The following is an 18,907-nucleotide window of genomic DNA, read 5'->3' as shown; positions in this document are numbered from 1 at the left end:
GCAAGAGACTCACCTCCGTCTGTGAGGGAGCCTGTCCATGGGCAGGAGTAAGCAAAAGCAAAGCTCKACTGTGAAGTGCAACGGTCAGAGGACCTGGTGGTTCAGTTCTACTTAAAGAGCTTGTTTGTCTGTGCAAGCCTGGATTCCTCTGCACTGGGGGGACATTCGTGCTGCCTGTTGGACTGGGAGGCCTGWGCTGTGGTAGGGTCTGTCAGAGCTCAGGGAGGCTCACCAGGGAGCTGGCAGCCTCCTGTGCAGGAGGCGAGCCTCCACAACCTCCCCATGCCCTTGCCTTCACAGACACCCCTTCCTTATCCTTGGCACACAGTCCCTGGCAGCAATGGTGGCTGAAGTGCTTGGGCAGGGCAGGACATTGCTGCTGTAAGGGCTTGGGAACTTCTGGCAGGTTCCTGCGTCTATCTTGGGCATGGTCTGCACCACTGTATCTCTGCCCAGAGCTGTTCSAAAAGCTGGATGAAGGAGAGATGAAGGCCCTGTGCATGTGGAGAGCTGTATAGACTGGATCTGGAAGCAAGGCTGACATAGACAGCTTGCTGGACTGGTGTCTGAAAATGCTGCCCAGACTAGTACCTTTGGCCATTTAGCTAGGTGTCTACTGCCACTGACCCCTGGGGAGAGGGGCAAGGGGATGCTTTTAGGATGCTGCAGCCATCACTTCCCCAGTCCCTGATTTGCAGATGAAAAATGTTCTTTGTAGTGGGAATAAATGGAGCATTCATTCCCTCTGTGCACGAGCACGTGGCAATCCCGGAAGGATCTCTGAGCTATTCATGGCATTGTCCCCAGCTTGGCACAAGCCAGTTGGTCAGAGGTTAGAAAGACTCTTCAAAGCATGCTATCTTCTAGCGGAGTCCTAAGTCGTGGGAGCCAGAGTGATTCCCCTTTTCTTTAAAGCCCATCACAGAAGTGCTGGATGGGGCTGGAGATAAGAGGAAAGTGAGACTAGGGGTGACTGAAGCAGGTATAACTTCATTCACGGCTGTGGTGTGATGGTCTAAGGGATGGCATGTGCAGCAGCAGGCAAGCTTTGGCTGCAGATATGCAGATTCAGAGGAAAAATTAAACAAAGAAACAAGACCTTATTTAGCTGTCAGATCCCAGCTTCTCTAAATATAGCTCTGAGTACAGCTTTCACACTGTCCTTCCCTTTCAGTGCTCACAAGAGGGAATTAGCAGTTGTTCGTTGTATTTGCAGGGGAAAAGAAAAGATGCTATTTAGTCTGCATGAGGCAAAATTAATACTGTGTTTTTTTTCTAATCTGGCCCCAGCGTGGGACTAAGTAAAAGTGTTTGAGGAGAGAACAGAGCTGTTTACCTGCAGGAGTGGAGCTGCATTAGCTATGTAAATGTACACTGTGGGACAATGTCGTTTATATTCTTGGCAGAGATTGGCTCCTATCTTAAAGAGCTTTTAAATCTGTTGCAGATTAATAATGCAGCTGCTATTGAAATGCACTCTTGTTTCTAAGACTGTGGAGATGTGGTTTGTGCTATATTAGGGCCTCTGAAATAGGCCTTTCTGCGCCTGTCTGTTGCTGGTGAGCTCTGAGCTGCCTCACTGATGAGGGCRGGTTGGGACCCCAGAACAAGCCATCTTCTGGAACTAGAACATATGCTTGTGGGCCCTCTGCTTGCCACTCAGCAAGAACAGGACCTGGAAGAGTTGCATAGCAACTGATGGGACTTCTTTCCTAGTCTGGAAGAAGGGACCCTGGGGCGGAGTTGCCTGGGACAGTGCCAAGGGCATTCTCTGTGTTCGGGGTTCATAATCAGTAATGGAGGGGGAATGGCTAGCTCTCCCCAGTGAGAATAGCACCATGGTGCTAGGTGGCAGAGCCGTGTGAGAGTTGATAGTTTTGTCTATCAGATTGTCTCTCATTTCATATGGGACTGTCATGCCATATGGGGATCATCAAACCTGGTGGACAGGTTCTTGCTCACTGTCCTCTCAGTTCCTGTATCACTACTCTCCTGCCTCTGGGTCTGACAAGGGGTAAAGAGACCATTCTTGGAAACAACTGCTTGCGGGAACTCTGACAAGGCACTAAAGAGCCTTTTATCTGCTATGTAGCCTGCAGGTACTCCAGGTTCTAGTCCATCTTTTTGAGGCCCCCAGAGCTGCCAGGTGATGGCTGCACCATGGTCTGGTCTGCAGTTTGACCCTGCACATGTCTGTTGTGGACTTATCGTCTTCAAAGATTGCTCTAGCAGCCTTGAAACTGCTACTGTGGGTTAAAGATGGGAAAAGGGAGAGCTAGAATGATGTAGGGAGATGTCCTTGCTGATGGGAGGAACGGGCTGAGGGATGGATGCCCTGCATACTCAGGCAGGCTGTTCTTTGCAATGTGCAAATTATTTTGCTGGGTTCCTTGACATTCTCCCACTTTGCAGTCTTCAGCAGTGGAGTGCTGGCATCTGAGCCTTGTGCCAGCCTGAACACATGCTCCCTTGGAGTTTCCTCACTTCCCTAGAAGTTGCTTTGTGGCTTGCCATATGCTCTCCTTTTTTGTGGTTTGCATGTTGATGTCAATGGTGGCAAGGAGAGGCATCTGGAATGTATTAACAAGAGAGACTCCCTCCTGGATTAGCTTAAAAATGAGGTTTTGAACTCTAATTACACAGCTCTGTCTTCACCAGCCAGTGACTGCTGAGAGCAGCGTCTACTAACAAGCAAGTTCAAATGCCCTGGAGATGAGCGCTAGGTACGTGGCCAGAGCTGGGACTGGGTCTCAGAACGGCTAAGGGTTAGCAAGCAGAAGGGAGCAGCAGCCCTGGAGAGTTTGAAGCTGAAGTTTACAGTTTGCTGGCAGGTGCTACTGAGGCTTGCAGCCTGGGCTGGCGCTGGTGCCCCCCAACATCTGCAGCATCAGCTGRGCCCTCTGAGTGGCTACTGAGTTTAGCAGGGAGGCTTGGTATAGCCCAGGGCACCCAGAGAYGAGGAGGCTGCTGGGTTCAACCCCATCCAGTGCAGACTGCACCTGAGAGCCAGTTTCTCTCTGATAATGCTATAGGGTGCAGTGGGGTGGGGTGGGGTGGCTGGAACAGGACTTCCTTGTCTACCTCCAGCATGGTGCAGCTCTTACATCTTGGTTCCCCGTCTTTTCTTACTACCACCCCTATGCCAGGTGAGGGTGCTGTGCGGGTGCTGGGCAGGAGCCATGGGTAGTCGGGGCTCCCCTTTCCAGGGTGACTTTGGGAAAGCAGAGCTCTTCTGCATGCCTGTACCGAGTGTGGGGACAGCGGTGTGCCCTCCCTGACGGATGGCAGTCTCCTGAGGCTCCCCAGCGCCTCCTCTTCCCTGGAGGTACTGCCCKGTCTTGGGCCAGGACCTGGTGTCCCCCGCCCTGCAGAGCAGAGTGTGTGTCACTCCTGGTGACTGTGCCTCTCTGTTCCTGATCAGGGGCTTCACGAGCATTTCAGGGGCACGGGATATGTAGCTCACAGRGTGCATTTAATGACGTGGCCTGGGTTATCTGGTGCCAGTTCATACAAATCAACAGGTGTGAATTACCTGTTTGTGGTCTGCTGTGTGTTCCTTTGGTCATTTAGGCTTTGTCAGCAGCTGGTTACACTAAACTCCTGAACTAACTGATTACACTAAACTCCTACACTAAACTAAAGCTGATTACACTTTACTCCTGTAAAGCACTTTGTAAGACAGAATTGACTTGCTCCCCATGTCCACCATCCTGTGGGCCTTGCAGACTTGCAGCACCTTGGGCACGATAGACAAAATGAGCTTTCATTGGTATTCCTAATCTCAGTCCTGTTCCCAGGAAGGGAGGAACTGGCATCCYTTCCTGCATTGCATTTCTGAGTCGGTGCTCTTGTCCTTCTATGCTGTGCTCAGCTGGCTGGTTGTGCTCCTTCAGCATCCTCTGTGCCTGACTTCCCAGGGTAGTTGCCTGCAAGCACAAGAGGCAGGAACAGTCATCCCAGCATGCTGTCAGGGCCCACTTCTCTGATCCTTCTGGAAACAGTTTGGAGGTGCTTATTGCAATGCGTGCAAGTCCCATCCTGTCCTCGGGACAGCTGGGCAAACACCATATGGACCGTTAATGTTTGTAAGGGCATCGCCACGTCCCCGCCAGACATCCCCATTTCAGATACAGCATTTTGTTCAGTGGAGGGACACAGTGCACACGCCTGGTTTTATGCTGTATGTATGCATACAGTGGAACAGAGTTTATAAAATTGGGCGGAATGGTGAATAATTTAAAGCTTGCCTTTTCAGAGTAGAGCCATTGTTAGGAGAGTTTAAAATATTGATGGGAGACACTTTTTTCACAGTGTGAACTGCTTTATAGTCTGTGTGATTTTCTTTAATCCTCTTTAGATATGTTTGAGGCTAGTGCCTTCTTTTCTGGCATGTAGGATAGTATGAGTTTTGCTGTGCAGCAAGTTACAAGCTGAGTGTGATTTTTATTATTTTTATTTTTTTATTTTTACCTGATGACTTCGTTAACAGTCAGGTCCACTTGTTCAGTTTTTATTGGTCTGTCCTTAACGATACCTGTTATTTATATATCCTACTTACTGCTAATCAAAGTCCTTTTGAATTTTCTCAGTCCTCCTGGAAAGGAGGAGAACCGGGACCAAGTAATGTTTGTTAGATTATGAAAAACGGGAGGCATTTCTGTGATATTTTATTGATGGAATCATACAAAACAGCAAGGAGCACTTAGATTACAGGAGCAAAATTTAAGCTGAAGCYAGCCTGCTGCTTAACAGGCTGTATCACTTGACATTTTGTAAGACATAGTTATGTGCACTCACTGAGACACCAACGGCTTGTGGTGGGGATTAGCTTTGCTCTTTCTGTTCCCAGAGCGGGAAGCATGCACGTGTGCGTTTATGTGCATGGGTCAGTGTTCATTTGCAAGCCTGACAAAGGCTAACCTGTACCACTGGGAAGGTGCCACCTTCCTGGCTGCCTGACAGGGTGAAGACTTGAGGGTTTTTTGCAGCCCAGTGACTCACCTTTGTCCTAAAGGATGAGAACATTCCTCTTTTTTCCCATCTTGATAAAATGTTTCTTGTATATAAATATCATTCTCCCCACTACTCCCCAACAGCAAGTGCCATATTATGGCCTGTACTCTCCCAAAAGTGGCTCTGTGGAAATAAAGTGTGATTTGCAAAGCTTAGAGAAAAATTGTGCAGAACAGGTGCAAATTTGTTCATACTAATTATTGGTCTTTGAACTACCAGAAGAGGTCGTAGGGCTTCCTGCCATTGCTGTTAGCATTTAAGGTCTTTCGTATAGGGAAGGGAGTCTTCCTGACTCAAAGTTGCTGCTGACACTAGCAGTTTCATGTGCACTGTGTAATAAAGACTCACGTAAAGAAAGTGACAGCAAAATATGCATTGTGGAATTGCTATGCTAGAAGAATGATAGACCTCACCTTGTAGTACTTTGTCTTGTACTTGGCATTATGAATTTATAATTGAATTTCTTGCATTAGCAGCAAGAGTTTGTTAACATTTTCAACAAAGCAGAACTCTCCCAAACAACTAAAAGGGCTGCCATGTAGGAGGAGAGTGTTGACAAAACAAAGAGGTTTGGAAAGTACAAGGTGTTTGATAAGTTGCCATGTGTGCTATGGGAGTCAGTGGTGTTATGAAAAGGTTTACCTGATGAATGCCTATGAAAATCCCTGTAGTTCAACCTTTTAATTTTGGTCTTTGAGAATGATCCAGACTTCTGCATTCATTTGTTCTGTGGCTTTATGATGCAGCCACCTGGSGAATTACTCCTGTTCTGCTTAGTCTGTTTGGAACAGTAATAACCTTTTTATCTCACTTCACACTGCTGGAGTGAACTTGTTCCACTCTCTCCACATATGGACAATTGGATATCCTCTTAAAGGTCAACCCTGGGACCAGTGTGTTTACTTGGAGAATAACTTTTAAAAATGCCAAATAGTATTTAGCAAAATTGAAGTGAGGAGGAAGCAATGTATAAGGGGTGCGAGTTCATGCAAATGCACAGATGCATACAGTGCTCCCTGCCTTACTTCTGCTCTTCATGTGTCTTGGGCTGCTGTTCAGATCCTTTTCTGCTCTTTCAGTAGAAACTGAAAGGACTTAGAACCAAGGAGCAAATCATTGTGAATAAAACATCAGGAGAACTTTTTTCTTCAGCAGAGATGAATGAGCTAAGTAAAAAATAAAATTTCACAGGTACTTAAGTTTACTTTCCAGGAACTTGTTTCTCTCCACAGGAGTTTGTCTGGGATAGTTAGGGTCTAGCAAATGTCCTGATTTTGATGGAGAAGCAGGAAGCTAGAACCAGCTAATTTTCCCATGCAGTTTCTCCTGTGCCTGCTGCAGACAAACTGTTAACTTGGTGCTGCCAGCCCTCCGGCCAGGTAGTGGAAGGAGGTGGAGATACTCTTGCCCTGACCTGCCAAACCCTCCTCTGCACCAGAGGCCAGACGTAAGTGAGCCAATTGAACAAGCATTACAGTGGTCCTGCAAACTACAGAATATTTCCACTCTTTTTTAGACAAGAAGACTGAGTATTAAAGGTGAAACCACTTGCGAAGAGCCACTTGGCAAACAAGTGTCACAGAGCCTGCCTAAGTTGYAACTCTGAGTTGCAGAGCAGTGGCACTGACAGGACATATAGTTGGATAGGAGCAAAGCAGGGCAGGGAGAAGGAGACATCAAGGACTTTGGAACTGGAATTTGAGTTACTGTTTCTGCTGCAGGAAGCACACCCCAGCCAGGAGCAGGCTTACAGACAGAATCCAGAAAAGGGGATTTCTTTCAAGCAGCTAGTGTATGTGGGTAAGTCGGTCAATACTGACTCTTTACTCTAATGTGTTCTTACCTCTCTTGCTTAACAGAGTGATATAGGGAGCATCATTCCACGTACCAGATTCTGGACTTCCACAATGGACAGGCTGATGAATGGTGAGGTCAGGCTTGAGAGCCCAAGAATCACAGGACCTGGTTAAAATGCCCATGCTGGCCAGTTATGTGAAACTTTTATGCTGTTCACCATTCCCTCCTCATCCGAAGAGGAGATTTTCTGCTGATCTTACTGGGATAGTTTGTTGTGCTTCCGCAGGAGAGGTGTGCAGGCTTTACTAATGATTGCTGTATTGATTCACTAGGATATCAGTTTTTCTCATTAATCCAGAGCAGAACAGGGGTCTCTAATAGCAGCATTTATTAATGTACCAGCTATAGGTTTTATCTTCCCTGCTAAAATATTTAGTGTCTTCCATGAGTAGTGTGCCTTGCAGCAAAGGGGCTGGCACTGTAGCACATCCCAAGCAGTGCCTTCCTCCCTGCTCTTGCTGAGCTTGTGATGAACGTGTTGGCCATGGGCAAATCTTCATGTCTGAACTCTTATTGCCTTGCTCTGGGGAGTCTGGGAGGATGTCATATCCTTGGCCTAGCTCCTAGGATGCTGCAGACAGTTTGACAGGTCCAGCTGGCTTTTTGCTCCTACAGGAGGCAGAAACTTTGGAAGTGCTACTGAGATGTTGCATACGGCAGAAGTATCCAGTACAGGCCATGCCACTACCTGTGTGTTGCAAGACTTACACATGAGTGCAGCTGAGATACTTGAAGGTATGGAAAGGTGGTCAGAGAAAGACAAGATGTGGAAGAGTTGGATGAGTCTGGGAAAGTAGGAATCAGTGCAGCAGAACAGAGCAGAAAAACCCTTCTCTTCTCTGCTGTGACAAGCAGCAAAGGCTTCACCTTCAGCCAGAGAGCCTGCGGACGGCAAACTGTCTGCTTTCATACTAGAGAAGTCAATTTGTTTTGAGCCAAACCTGGTTAAAATGAGAATAGTTGGCAAGTGCATCTTGCATAGTGAGATGAACCAAATAGGAGCACAAATGCCAGGGAGGAAGATTCAGCATGAAGCATGTGCTAACTAGAAATAAACAGCCAGCTTCTCTGGGCCGTAGCCTGTGTGTTCAGCAGTGTGTAGGACGGTCAGCTCTCCTATCTTCCCAGTTGCCTTAGAGGGCAAACAGGATGGTGTGTGGGAGAGCCTGTGCTAGGGGACTGTAGGAGGTTGGAGAAGGCTTAGTGTGTCATACAAGCCCTGCTGCTCAAAGACTGTATTTCACGTTTTCCAGAAATTATTAGTAGCAGGTACAGACTACTGGAGCATTAGCCAGTGCTCTGACCTCTCCACAGCASCACAGATGGAGGGTGCAATGACTCTACACAGTGTTTTTTGCTTGGTTTTGGTCAGAGCATTACTAGGTGCCCACAGGTTACAAAGGGGCAWTTTTTTTACCACCACCTCTTCCTGTTGGAGGATCACCAGCCTGGAGTTTGCCCAGTTTCTTTTCCTCAAAGAGCGTGAACTGGAATCCACGAAAGATGCAAGCAGTTCAACTATCTAAAGTATTAAAGTTTTTACTGTGGTAGCATAGGCCAGAAGTAGAAAGAAAGTAACCATAACTGAACGTGTTCATGTTGAAGTGGGACTGACAGCTGAGATGGATGTAAGGATAGAGATGGTACTCCTTCTAACTTGATATCCTTGTCGCGCTTTCTATTTTGGCTGTTCAGAACCTTTGAGCACTGGGAACTGAAACCACCTCTAGACTTGGGACGTGTCCTCTTCTATAACCATTAGCTGTGAAAACCAATCCCCTCTGCCCAAAGCTCTCCATCTGGTCAGCTGTGTTTGAATCTGAATTGAGGTGCTCTCCAAATAATGGCTTGTTCTGCCTGGGCTTGTGCAYGTCTGGAGTGGTCCTTGTTCCAGTCTTGCTGGAGCCAATGTCAGAATTGTTCCTGATTTACCAGCAGTGCAGTTCAAAGTAACTGCACTGTGTAATGGTGCTCTCTGCTAGCTCTACCAGGGATTTTTAGGATCTCCTTTCTCTCGCTCTGCTAGGCTGCTCTTCACAGGTTTCAGATACTAGATTGGAAACTCTGCAAACAAGTAAAATACTAAGAAGTGAGGTCTGCCTGTGACATCTTTCCTTTCTTCCAAATATATTAAAAGCACACAATTGATTTCTGTCTRTTTTATCAGATCTTGAATTATGGGGTTTGGACTTCCTAGTGCTCAGCTTYCAAGCAAAACAGTAGCTATGATAAGTATCTTAAACTGAAGGGAACAATATATYTGAATGAGGAGATTTTCAGGTTTATTCTCTAAATCCTGGGTATTCCTGTGCATTTTGTGCATGGYAGGCCTCCGTGTTTTCTCTCCTACCTGATTATACCTTTGTATTGAAGAAAAGATAAAGGCAAGGTGATTAAGGTTAGATACATTTAGGTTTATGTTTTGATTTTCAAGCACGTTGAGAATTATCTTTTTTTTTTTTTCCTCCTAGAAGTGTTGGTGCTCTGACCTCTCTTCTTGCTCCAGTTGTTGGTGGCCTCTGGTACCCAGAGCAAGCATGCTACACAGCTGGGGCAGCTTAGGCACAGCCACTAGGCTGGGCAGAGGGGCCTTACAACCAAGAGTTAATTTTCCCCAGGTCTTCTCTTCCCTCTTTTAAGCTGAAGTGCTCCCAGCATGTGCCATGTGCATGCTGCCATTTCTACAAGCCGCTCTCAATGCAACGTAGGCTGGGGAGCATGTGATGGCACCTATGTGTCTGCAAGGCTCGGGGCTGCCCCAGCCCCCTCGGCTCTTTGCTCTGCAAGCTTCGGTGGAGAGGGGCTGCGTGGGGTGGTTTGTGTCCTAGTGCGGGCCACGGGGAGGGCTCGGCAGAGGGGTGCGTGGTGATGTGCTGCTTCTCTCTGCTTTTTCAGCTCCAACTCCTGTCACTGGCATCCGCACTGATAAAATTGAACAGAAGAGCATTTCCTTGTCATGGCAGGAGCCAGGCTTTCCGACCACCAATAACACTGAATATGAAGTCAAGTACTATGAAAAGGTAGATCCTTTTTCTGTATTTTCGGTTTTACCTTAACCCCCAAAGAGAAGTTCCCTGCTGCTTCCCKTGTTAGCCAGCCAGACTGGTCACTTGTAGAGCAGTTGTTACTGATGTTTCTGCTTCTGTTTGCAGTGAACCACTTGCTTTTATGTATTTTGTAGTGGAAAATGGATGTGTGTGTGTGTGCGCATGCATGGACTGTGGAACGGAAGATTTTTTTGGCACCTGTAAGTAACAGGAGCACTTCAAATGAGTGCCAATGAAATCTTTTCCTCTTGAAGAGTGTTATGTAATTTGCTTGTATAGGTTTTAGGAAATCCATATTATTTTTAGAGTTTATTTTAATTAGCATTTTTTCTTTCTCTCCTTTGTGGAGCAATATTTTATCCACATTTGGAGTCCTAATGTTTACATTACCCTGAGTGAAAGAGTAAAGCTGCTAATTTTTATTCAGCAATTGCATTGGATGACTTTTCTCAAGGATATTAGAAACTTCAGGTATGGGTGCTTGCCATTAACCAGCTGGGCAGTATCGACTAAACCATGCAGTGCTTCTGGATCTGTGATGAGGTGACAATATATTTCTATCCTGTTCTCTGAGAAATTATTGGGCATTATGGACCTCATTGGTTTAGGACTGAATGCCACCAAACCTGGGACTTCAGTAATTTGTGAGTGATCTTCCACACGGGGGATACAAGCAAACATTTTTGACAGTCTCTTAATTTAAAAAATAGCTGTTATTTGACAGACACTGTGGGTTGAGAATTTTAGAAGAAATACCAGTGGGCAGAGAGCAGGAAAGATATTCTAAATCAAAATAAATGCAGTTTATGACACAGTTCTGCAAATTACCTTAGCTGCGTGTGCTCAGGCTCGTTATGAAACTGATTACATGTCAAGCAAACGGTGYAGGTGACATGTTGACGTTCTGTATTTAGAAACAAGCCACCTTGAAGCTGATTCATATTAATATGATCCTCAATATCTGATAGGTTTGAAGGGAGGAATCTGTGGGTGAGGGCAAATGCTGAAGCATAATACAGTAATTCCTTTGGAAATGGGCTGCAGCAACAAGAATCACAGTGTACGTGAAGTAACAAAACATCCTGCTGCCCTAAGCTTGGGTAGGGAACTTAAACTATGGCTTAACGATTATTCACTGAAATGAGGCTCTTGATGCTGACATGAAAATCAACTTAGTTCCTAATCTTTGCTTTTAAAGCCGTACTTTCACCATGGAGATTCAAGGGGAAAAGCATATCAAATAGAAAATACATTTCACAGTGACATCCCCAGCTCTGGGAGAAGCATAATGAACTGCTTTTGAGTTGTCGCGTTAATGCCAGAAAGCAGGACTCGCAAAACTTGTCAAGGCTGATCATCGAACGTAATGACTGTTCAGTGTGCACGAGTGCGAGAAGCYGGGAGAGACTGACGTTAAACCAGTGACGTATGGCCCTGCTGTATTAACCCGGGGAGCTACCCACTCCGGTAGTGGGTACTTGGCCTGAGATAACCTGTTTGTGGGACTTGGATGAAACCAGACCAATCTTGTTGCTTGTTGCCAAAGAATTTGTTTCTAAGTATCTTTTTTTTAACCTCCTGTAATATATACACAGAATACAAGTTTTTTTCTTCAGTACAGAGTTTTCATCAATACAGCCTTTCTTTATGATGTTCAGCAATTGCTGYACGAAAGGATCTGGCTGTCTCTCTCTCTCAGTCAAAAACAGAATTCTGTAGGCAGCTGGACAAGTGAACGAAATTCCAGGGAATACAACTGATAGCAAATGAACCTGCCAACTTTGATTACTCAGTGTGTGCTAATATGCATTTATTTAGTCTCAGGAGAGAGTCCCTGCTGGCGCTCAGAGCAGCTTCTGTCCCCGGAGGCATGCCGCCCTGTGTTTCACGGCTGTTTTGTGYGCTCTCCAGCAGGGCTTCTCTTTTCACATGTGCTGGTGAAGTGTAGTGAGTTTAATAAAATCTCCCCATAGCTTCCCTCCTTTATTAAACAACCCAAGCCAGAGTGTTTGCAAACATTCAGTGTGGCACCTTCTCCTGAGCCATGGCAGGCACAATTAACTGGTGAAGCTGCTTTCCCTGCTGCATGCAAGGAGCATGCAGCTCTTTACCTGCTGAGAGCATCTGRCTGTTCTTGGCATGCTGAGGGTAGGAGGAATTGTGTGAAGCTCCAGGCCAGTGGAAGTAAGAAATTGCTAATATCTTTATATGCTTGATAGATAGACAATATCCCATCGTGCAGAGATAGCGCTAACACTGCGATACAGCATTCTTTCCAGGAGAGTCTCTGCAAGTATGCAGTGAGGGGATTGCTGTCAGCGTGCGTGTGAGTGTGCCTGTGTCCGTGCCTCGTCCTCTGCGGGACGAGTGTGCCGGTCGGGTCGCACGCCGTGCTGCCGGTGGAGCAGCCGTTGTGAGTGGTGCCTGTGGGGATCGTGTGCTGTGCAGTATACTCCAGCAGCGCAGCAGAGGCAGCCCACTGTGCCAGCAGGTAAGTGTCAGTGTGTGGGGCAGCATGAGGGGRATGCAACGGAAGGAGAGGAGCCCTGCTGCGTGGTACAGCTGCTCCCCATCACCCTTTCCTCAGCCTATCTTCATAATGCATCATCTGGTCCATCTGCCATTTCATGCGACCTTTCGGTGTAATTTCTGTTAACGAGACATCTAGTAAATGTGCCCTTTTTATTGAAGGCTTCATGTTTAGGTAGACTGTCCTGATGGGACCTAGAGGCAAAGGGAAGATACAGCTGCGCTCTGCCTGTTCTGTGGCACAGCTGTCAGTCCAGTTACATCTCTGGTGTTTCATTATTTCACAGGATCAAAGAGATCAGAGTTACTCAACTGTGAAAACCACATCAACAGCTGTGACGGTCAATAACCTGAAGCCTGGCACCCTCTATATTTTCCAAATCCGGACATCATCTTCACAGGACTACGGAAATGACAGCCCTAGTATTGAAGTGGAAACCTTAGGAGAGTGTAAGTGTTAACAAAACTGCTTATATCTGCTTTATGCATGCAGAARCAGATACTAGATGCTTTCAGCTGAGTCGTGGGGACACACCTTGCTCGCTGTTCCTGCCTGAAACTCTGTTGGTTTTGTGGAGCAGTATCTGTTCTCAATTCTGTCCTTCCCCTTTGAGTGAGAGTGGTTTTGCTGTTCAGGATCTAAGAGCAGGTGCTTCCTAGGGACTTATTTTTGGCTGCATATTCCTTTTCTGTTTTAACAAGATTGCTAGTGCTGGCCTGCCTGTCTGGGAGATTTCTACCCATATTCTTCTCAGTACAGCATCAGTGAGGGCAGTGTGGATTGCTGGCTCATCAGCTTTGCTTGTGCTCTAGTATGGAGAGAGGATGTGGTCTCCGTGTTTTCTATGGAGATTGCCTAAGAAACTGCTTAGTAGAGCCAAAGTGACTCTGGTTTTGCTTTACATTGGTGTGATGTTGATACTGGAACAGATCTTGCCACATGCATGTCGTGAGGCCATCAGATAGATATTGAAAGGGAATTTCTGTCAGTCACTGCCAACAGAACTACAGAAGGCATGTTCCTTGCTCTTTGGTCTGCTAAGCCGTGCAGCCTCCAAACAGTGCTTCAGGGAAAGGGTTAGCTGGCTGCATAGTCTGCAGCAGAGAAGACAAAGATCAGCTTGGAAACTCAGCTGGCCTTGAATGAACATCCCAGATATGTGGTGACTATTTTGAACCCCCCTATACATCCTGGTTCATAAGGCGGTTAGTTTGTTAGATACTCTGCTCAATAAGGTCAGCCAACATCAGTATCACTTGCTGGGGCTTTTACTTTTCACAGTTTCCATTCRTAACTATAGTCCAGAAGCATCTTATTTCACTGACTAAAAGAGGGCTTGGAGAGATCATAGGGTTTCGTTTAATAACCCACCCTGACTGGAAATGAAAGCCCTGAGATGGCTGGCTCAGTACAACTCTCACAGATTGTGTTTAACAGGGCTTTAAATTGCATCCATTTACCACACAGAAGACATTTTCAGAAYGAATTGAATCCAATAAAAATTTTATATAGAATGTAGCTTTCTAATACCCCTGTTTGCAAAAGCAGGAAAGGAAAGGATTAGTGTGATGAAGGAAAACCATTTGTAAGCCATAAATTTTAATATGTCTCCCMCCTAAACAGGAACGTTTCCTTAGAGCTGACTAACAAAACGGGGAGCCTGGCGTGGCAGGCATCTGAAGGTTGCTCTGTTTACGTGTTCAGCACTGTCCCACACGTTAATCTGATTGCACCAGCTTGATCTTTTAGAGCTGAACCAGAATGTAAATTGTTAAAAAGGGTGATAAAAGGTATCTTGGCACCTGTGGGGAAATTCTCCAAGTCTTGGGGGAGAACACCAGCTGTCTTTGCAGGCTGRGCACTGTCCTCTTGTGCAGAGGACTCTAGAGTCTATCGCTCAATTTTGGTGCACTTGAATCCTGAGCCCTAATACGGTGTTTTCCCTGGCAAGGAGCAGGTCATGAAATCTTCAGGAGCAAGAGGAGATCTGCTGCTGGGGCCCATTTCCCCCTGCTCCCTTTAGCGCTTGCCTGGGTACTTGTGGTCTCCATTTGTGTGGCGAGCTTGGAGYAGGTCTCTGTCAGTGACCACCTCCCCAGTTTGTTCCTTGGTGCAGGCAGGAGCGARCTTGAAGTTAGTCTCCCACTCTGTGCATTCGCTTAGGTTTTGGGACCAGAGACTTTGTCTTGGGGCATGTGGTGCTGACCGTCTGCTCTTTGCTCCCCAGCAGTGACGGTGGCCTCTAGTGAGCAGAACCCTGTCCTGATCRTCATCGTCGTCGCCATCGCTGGGCTGACGGTGCTGGTCTCCATGGTGATTGGCATGATGATCTGGAGAAGGTGAGCAGTGGCCATGCTGTGGTCACACTGAGGCATCGTGGCTGTCCCCGTACCCAGCATGTGTGCTGCTGTGGGGCCCAAGGTGGCAGAGGTCCCACCAGCCCTGCTGCCACACACTAGATAATTGCATTAGTCCCTGTTCTCTTTCCCACTTACAGAATGGAGTGTGGAGTTGAGAATAAAGACTCCTGCAGAACAGAAAACATTACTTTTATATTTATTTATATATATATATATATATATATATATTTATATATTTATATGTATATATGAATTTTAATGACTATATTAATTCTCCTAAGATGAGAGTTGGGATTTCATGTGTAGTTTTTTTCCTCTTCTAAGAGAGTGTATGTGTGTTTGTTTCCGGCTGGATCCAGCTAAGGGTGCATGGAGCCCAGACGGCTGGAGTGCTGCCCTGCGCAGGGAGTCCCTGAAGCTGATAATTGTACTGTCTCCTAAGCTACTCATCCTGTTTCTGTTCCTCTTGTCAGGGCAGCAAGAACGTGTGAAATGGTTCAAAGAGGTGTTTGTGACAGGTGTTTTAGTTTAACAACCTGTAATTTTTAACTCAGAAGACCAAATTGGGCGCAAAATGAGGAAGATGACTTATGATGGATAACACTGAGAAATTGGAAGGGCAAATTAGCAACTCTCTAACTTTGTGTCCAGAGCAGGAGTGAGCTGCTTGCTTTCGCTGAAAGGGCTGGTGCTCGGGTGATGCTGACCTCCCTCAGCCTGGCCCTGAGCAGTGAGGAGACTGGCCTGACAGGCTGGTACCTGCAGCTCCAGCTCCTGCTCTGATATATCTGGGGTTAGGCACGAGGCTGGCAGAGTTCATCGTGATTCACCSCAACCACCACTACTCTCTCTGGAGCTCTGGGTTTTGTGTCAAAGCAGCTATAGGGAAGCAGAGAGCATTTAATGCAAGTAAGGCTGCAGAGTACACAGCTGGAGCCCATATGAAGGTCCCAAGGCTGTCTTCAGAGGGACTGATTATGTACAGCAAGCCTCTTCCAGCCCTCTCTAGTGGAGAGAAAAGACAGCAGCTGCCTAGATAGTAATATGAATGTTAATTTTCATTGCAGACAGTGTGGGTACAGCAAAACCAGCCAGGATGGAGATGAGGAGCTGTACTTCCATTGTAAGTGAAGTCTGGCCACTATGGTCTGTATAATTGTGTGGGGGATCTCTATTTATTGTTATTAATAACCCAGCTCTCAGCAAAGCAGCTCTGAATCCTTGCTTTTGAAGTGTTGTCATCCCATGTTATCCCAGAGAAGGCCAGTTCAGCACAGCAAGGCTCTCTGGAGACAGCTGGCTTGACAACTTCATAAGCCAGTGTCTGTCCTTCCTGCACACAGGTTACTGGCATGCCAAAGGRAGTGGAGATACTTTCAGCCTTCCACAGGGCATATGAATTATTCTGTCAACTTTTTACAAACAGGCACATGAGAATATAGGTTTGTTTTCTGGGGTTAGTCTTGATTATCGAACAACAATGATTTTGCAGACAACAGTTGTCAAAGGATATTCAAATGTCAAAATTGATGAGTCTGATTCCTGGCATATGCCCATTAAGCGCGCACATGCTCTTCTACTCCTTGGAACGTTTCAGAAGCAGCAGAGCCTGGGTGCTTTTCAGATGAAGCTTTGCTGTTTCATCTGCTTTTGAAGGGCCTTAAGTGTTGTTGGTCTGCCCTCAAAAGTTTGCAGATTTTTTGCACAAAGCAGAGTGAGGGGAAGTACAGTACAGCAGCTGTTTCTCAGGCTACCTGCAAATGACACACAAGGTAGAAGAGAAACCTTATGTGATGTGGCCCCTTCCAGGAGTGATTTGGCAGTCACAACACCGGAGAGCTCTGTGGTTTGCCTTTTATGCTAGTCCTGGGCAGGTGAAGCAGCCCATATGAAACATTTAGCTCTCCCATCAGTYGTCATCTTTGTCTTGTGCAAGGAGATACCACATCATTTTAGCTGAGACTTTGTGAATGGCAAAGCTGATGTGCTTTGACCTTTATTTTGTTTGTTTGTTTTCAGGAAATGTAAGTTAGAATTTTGAAGAAACTCCAGCAAGCAGGCAGGCATTTCCCCTCCAGAGCTCTGCAATAGCCTTCTCTAAATGGGTCAGTCTCATTATGTGTGGTTAGTTCTCCTGGACACGCTCCCAGGCAATGTCACTCACCATTTAGAAGATGGTAACAGCCCCTGGGAGATATTTTGCTGTACAGAGCCCTAATCAAGGGGACCTAGAACATGGCCTTTTGTTCATGAGTATGTTTATACTTCCTAGAGGTTTGGGAACAGAAATAAATTGTATACTCAAGAATTAGCATGAGTGGCAGATACGCTCAGTCAGAGAAAAAACTGCACTAGAATGAAAGAACTGCAGCCCTTTAACCTAGGGGTTACAGTAACGGAGGAGAATGATTAGGTTCATTTAATCTCACAAAGAATTTCTTAGTAACTTCAAGTCTTCTGCTTTGCTTGCAAAAAAGTGGCAAGTTAGTCCTGCTGGAAGACCTCAAGATAGATAGCCTACTGAGAGTGTTTCCAGAGACAGCCAAATGGGATCTCTTAACAAGCCTGTCTGTGTCCCCAGTGTGCCTAGCCTCGGGGAGAGGCCGGGATTGAAAGCAAGAGGAGAGGAGGAGTATTCTGAGCTGTGGTGCCACTTGAATTATTATTCAGAGGGGTGCCCATAATGTGTAGTAGCTGGGGACCTAATAACATAACGTGTCTAGGAAAGATATGTTTGGCCTTTTGTACTCAGAGCAGTTGCACACATGAAGAATCCCAGCCTGCTGCGTTTTATATCATTAACTCTGAGGAGAGGGACAGGGCAGTGTTTGCCATGTGCAACTTAGTGCTGCAGGATTAAGAGCAATATTCAGTATCTCACCAGTGCAGGCTGTAGCACAGAGCAACCTAAATCAGCTTCATTTCATCATCGCTTTGCCTGGGGGAGCAAAAGAGAAGGGACCTCCTGAGTCACAGGTGGGAGTATGGGGAGTGACTGGCTTGTTTCAGGCTGCTTTTACCCTCTTTAGGCATTTTAAATATTAAATTAGATTTTTTTTGAAAGAGTCTTGCTCTAGCAGTGAACCTAGCTGCGCTCTGGCCACCTCGGCAAATCTGGGTACAGTGAAACAGCCAGCGTTTACCTGGGGATTCAGTGTGCTCAGATGAAAGTTGTGATGGTGAAGGGCTTTTAGCTATGAGCCAGAGTGAAATCCCTTGGAAGGGGATATCTCGTCCCAGAGCTTTAGGCTCACTCTGAGAGACTACAGGATCCACTCTGCCCCCAGGGGCGTTGGTGAAAGCCCATGGGAATAGGGGAGCAGCAGGTGTGCTCTGTGCAGGGCATGAAGCCCAGAGGTGAAGAGTGTTGAGACATCAGTGTTGGAATCTCATCCCATCTCAGGGGCATCCTGGCTGGGTAGAGTCTTAGGAAACTGTCCTGGCACACATTTCTCATGCCTTCCTTGTATATTTCCCCACTTTCCTGCAGTTAAAATACCAACTAGGAGGATGTACATCAACCCTGATGCTTGTGAAGACCCCGTGCAGGCGGTGCACCTCTTTGCCAAAGAACTGGATAACTCTAATATTAAAATAGAGAGGATCATCGGGACAGGCAAGTTCCACATCACTAGCCCTCCAGGGAGGGCCCCAGGCCCCTCTCCTGAGGGGTGTTGCTGTTATACTGTAGTGCTGGTGGCTACAGGCTGTGTTCCTAACAGGGACAATCCCTAGCTCACCCTCTAGCATGCTGCTGAATTCCTTGCAGTATTCCCGGGGCCACAGGGAAGATGCAGAGGCCAGCGGCCGGAGAGAAAGGTGATGTGCAACAGCACTGACACTTGATGGGATGGAGCCAGCCCAGCCTCCAGTGTGTCTATTGTACATGTGAATCTGATGCCTAGCTTGAGGCTGGTCGCTGGGTAGAAGCTCTGAACAGAGTGTCATGTTGGCAAAAGAGGTCCCACTGAGACAGTTGCCTGGTGCCCTTTCCAGAGGGAGGTGCGAAAGCGGCACGGAACGCGAAATGTTTGCAAAAATTCAAAGAAGTTGGAGGCTCAGCCTGTTTCATCATTGGACTTCCAGAGCTGCCCTTTCTT

General features: G+C 46.7%; 1 protein-coding gene across 1 annotated transcript in view; it reads left to right on the top strand.

Moving 5' to 3' along the window:
• The window catches only part of EPHA10 (EPH receptor A10), a 57,563-nt gene that overhangs the window by 26,874 nt on the left and 11,782 nt on the right, over positions 1-18,907 (top strand). The window contains exons 4-8 of the mRNA XM_085311085.1: positions 9,766-9,890; positions 12,734-12,896; positions 14,675-14,786; positions 15,875-15,930; positions 18,298-18,423. Coding sequence (XP_085167211.1) covers positions 9,766-9,890; positions 12,734-12,896; positions 14,675-14,786; positions 15,875-15,930; positions 18,298-18,423 — 582 coding nt within the window. The remainder of the gene's footprint in view (positions 1-9,765; positions 9,891-12,733; positions 12,897-14,674; positions 14,787-15,874; positions 15,931-18,297; positions 18,424-18,907) is intronic.

This window comes from Rhea americana, unplaced genomic scaffold, assembly GCF_003343005.1.
Source record: "Rhea americana isolate MKP2758 unplaced genomic scaffold, rheAme1 scaffold_331, whole genome shotgun sequence".
Classification (NCBI taxonomy): Eukaryota; Metazoa; Chordata; class Aves; order Rheiformes; family Rheidae; genus Rhea; species Rhea americana.
Note: the sequence above shows the minus strand (reverse complement) of the source record. Positions and strands in the feature narration are given on the sequence as shown.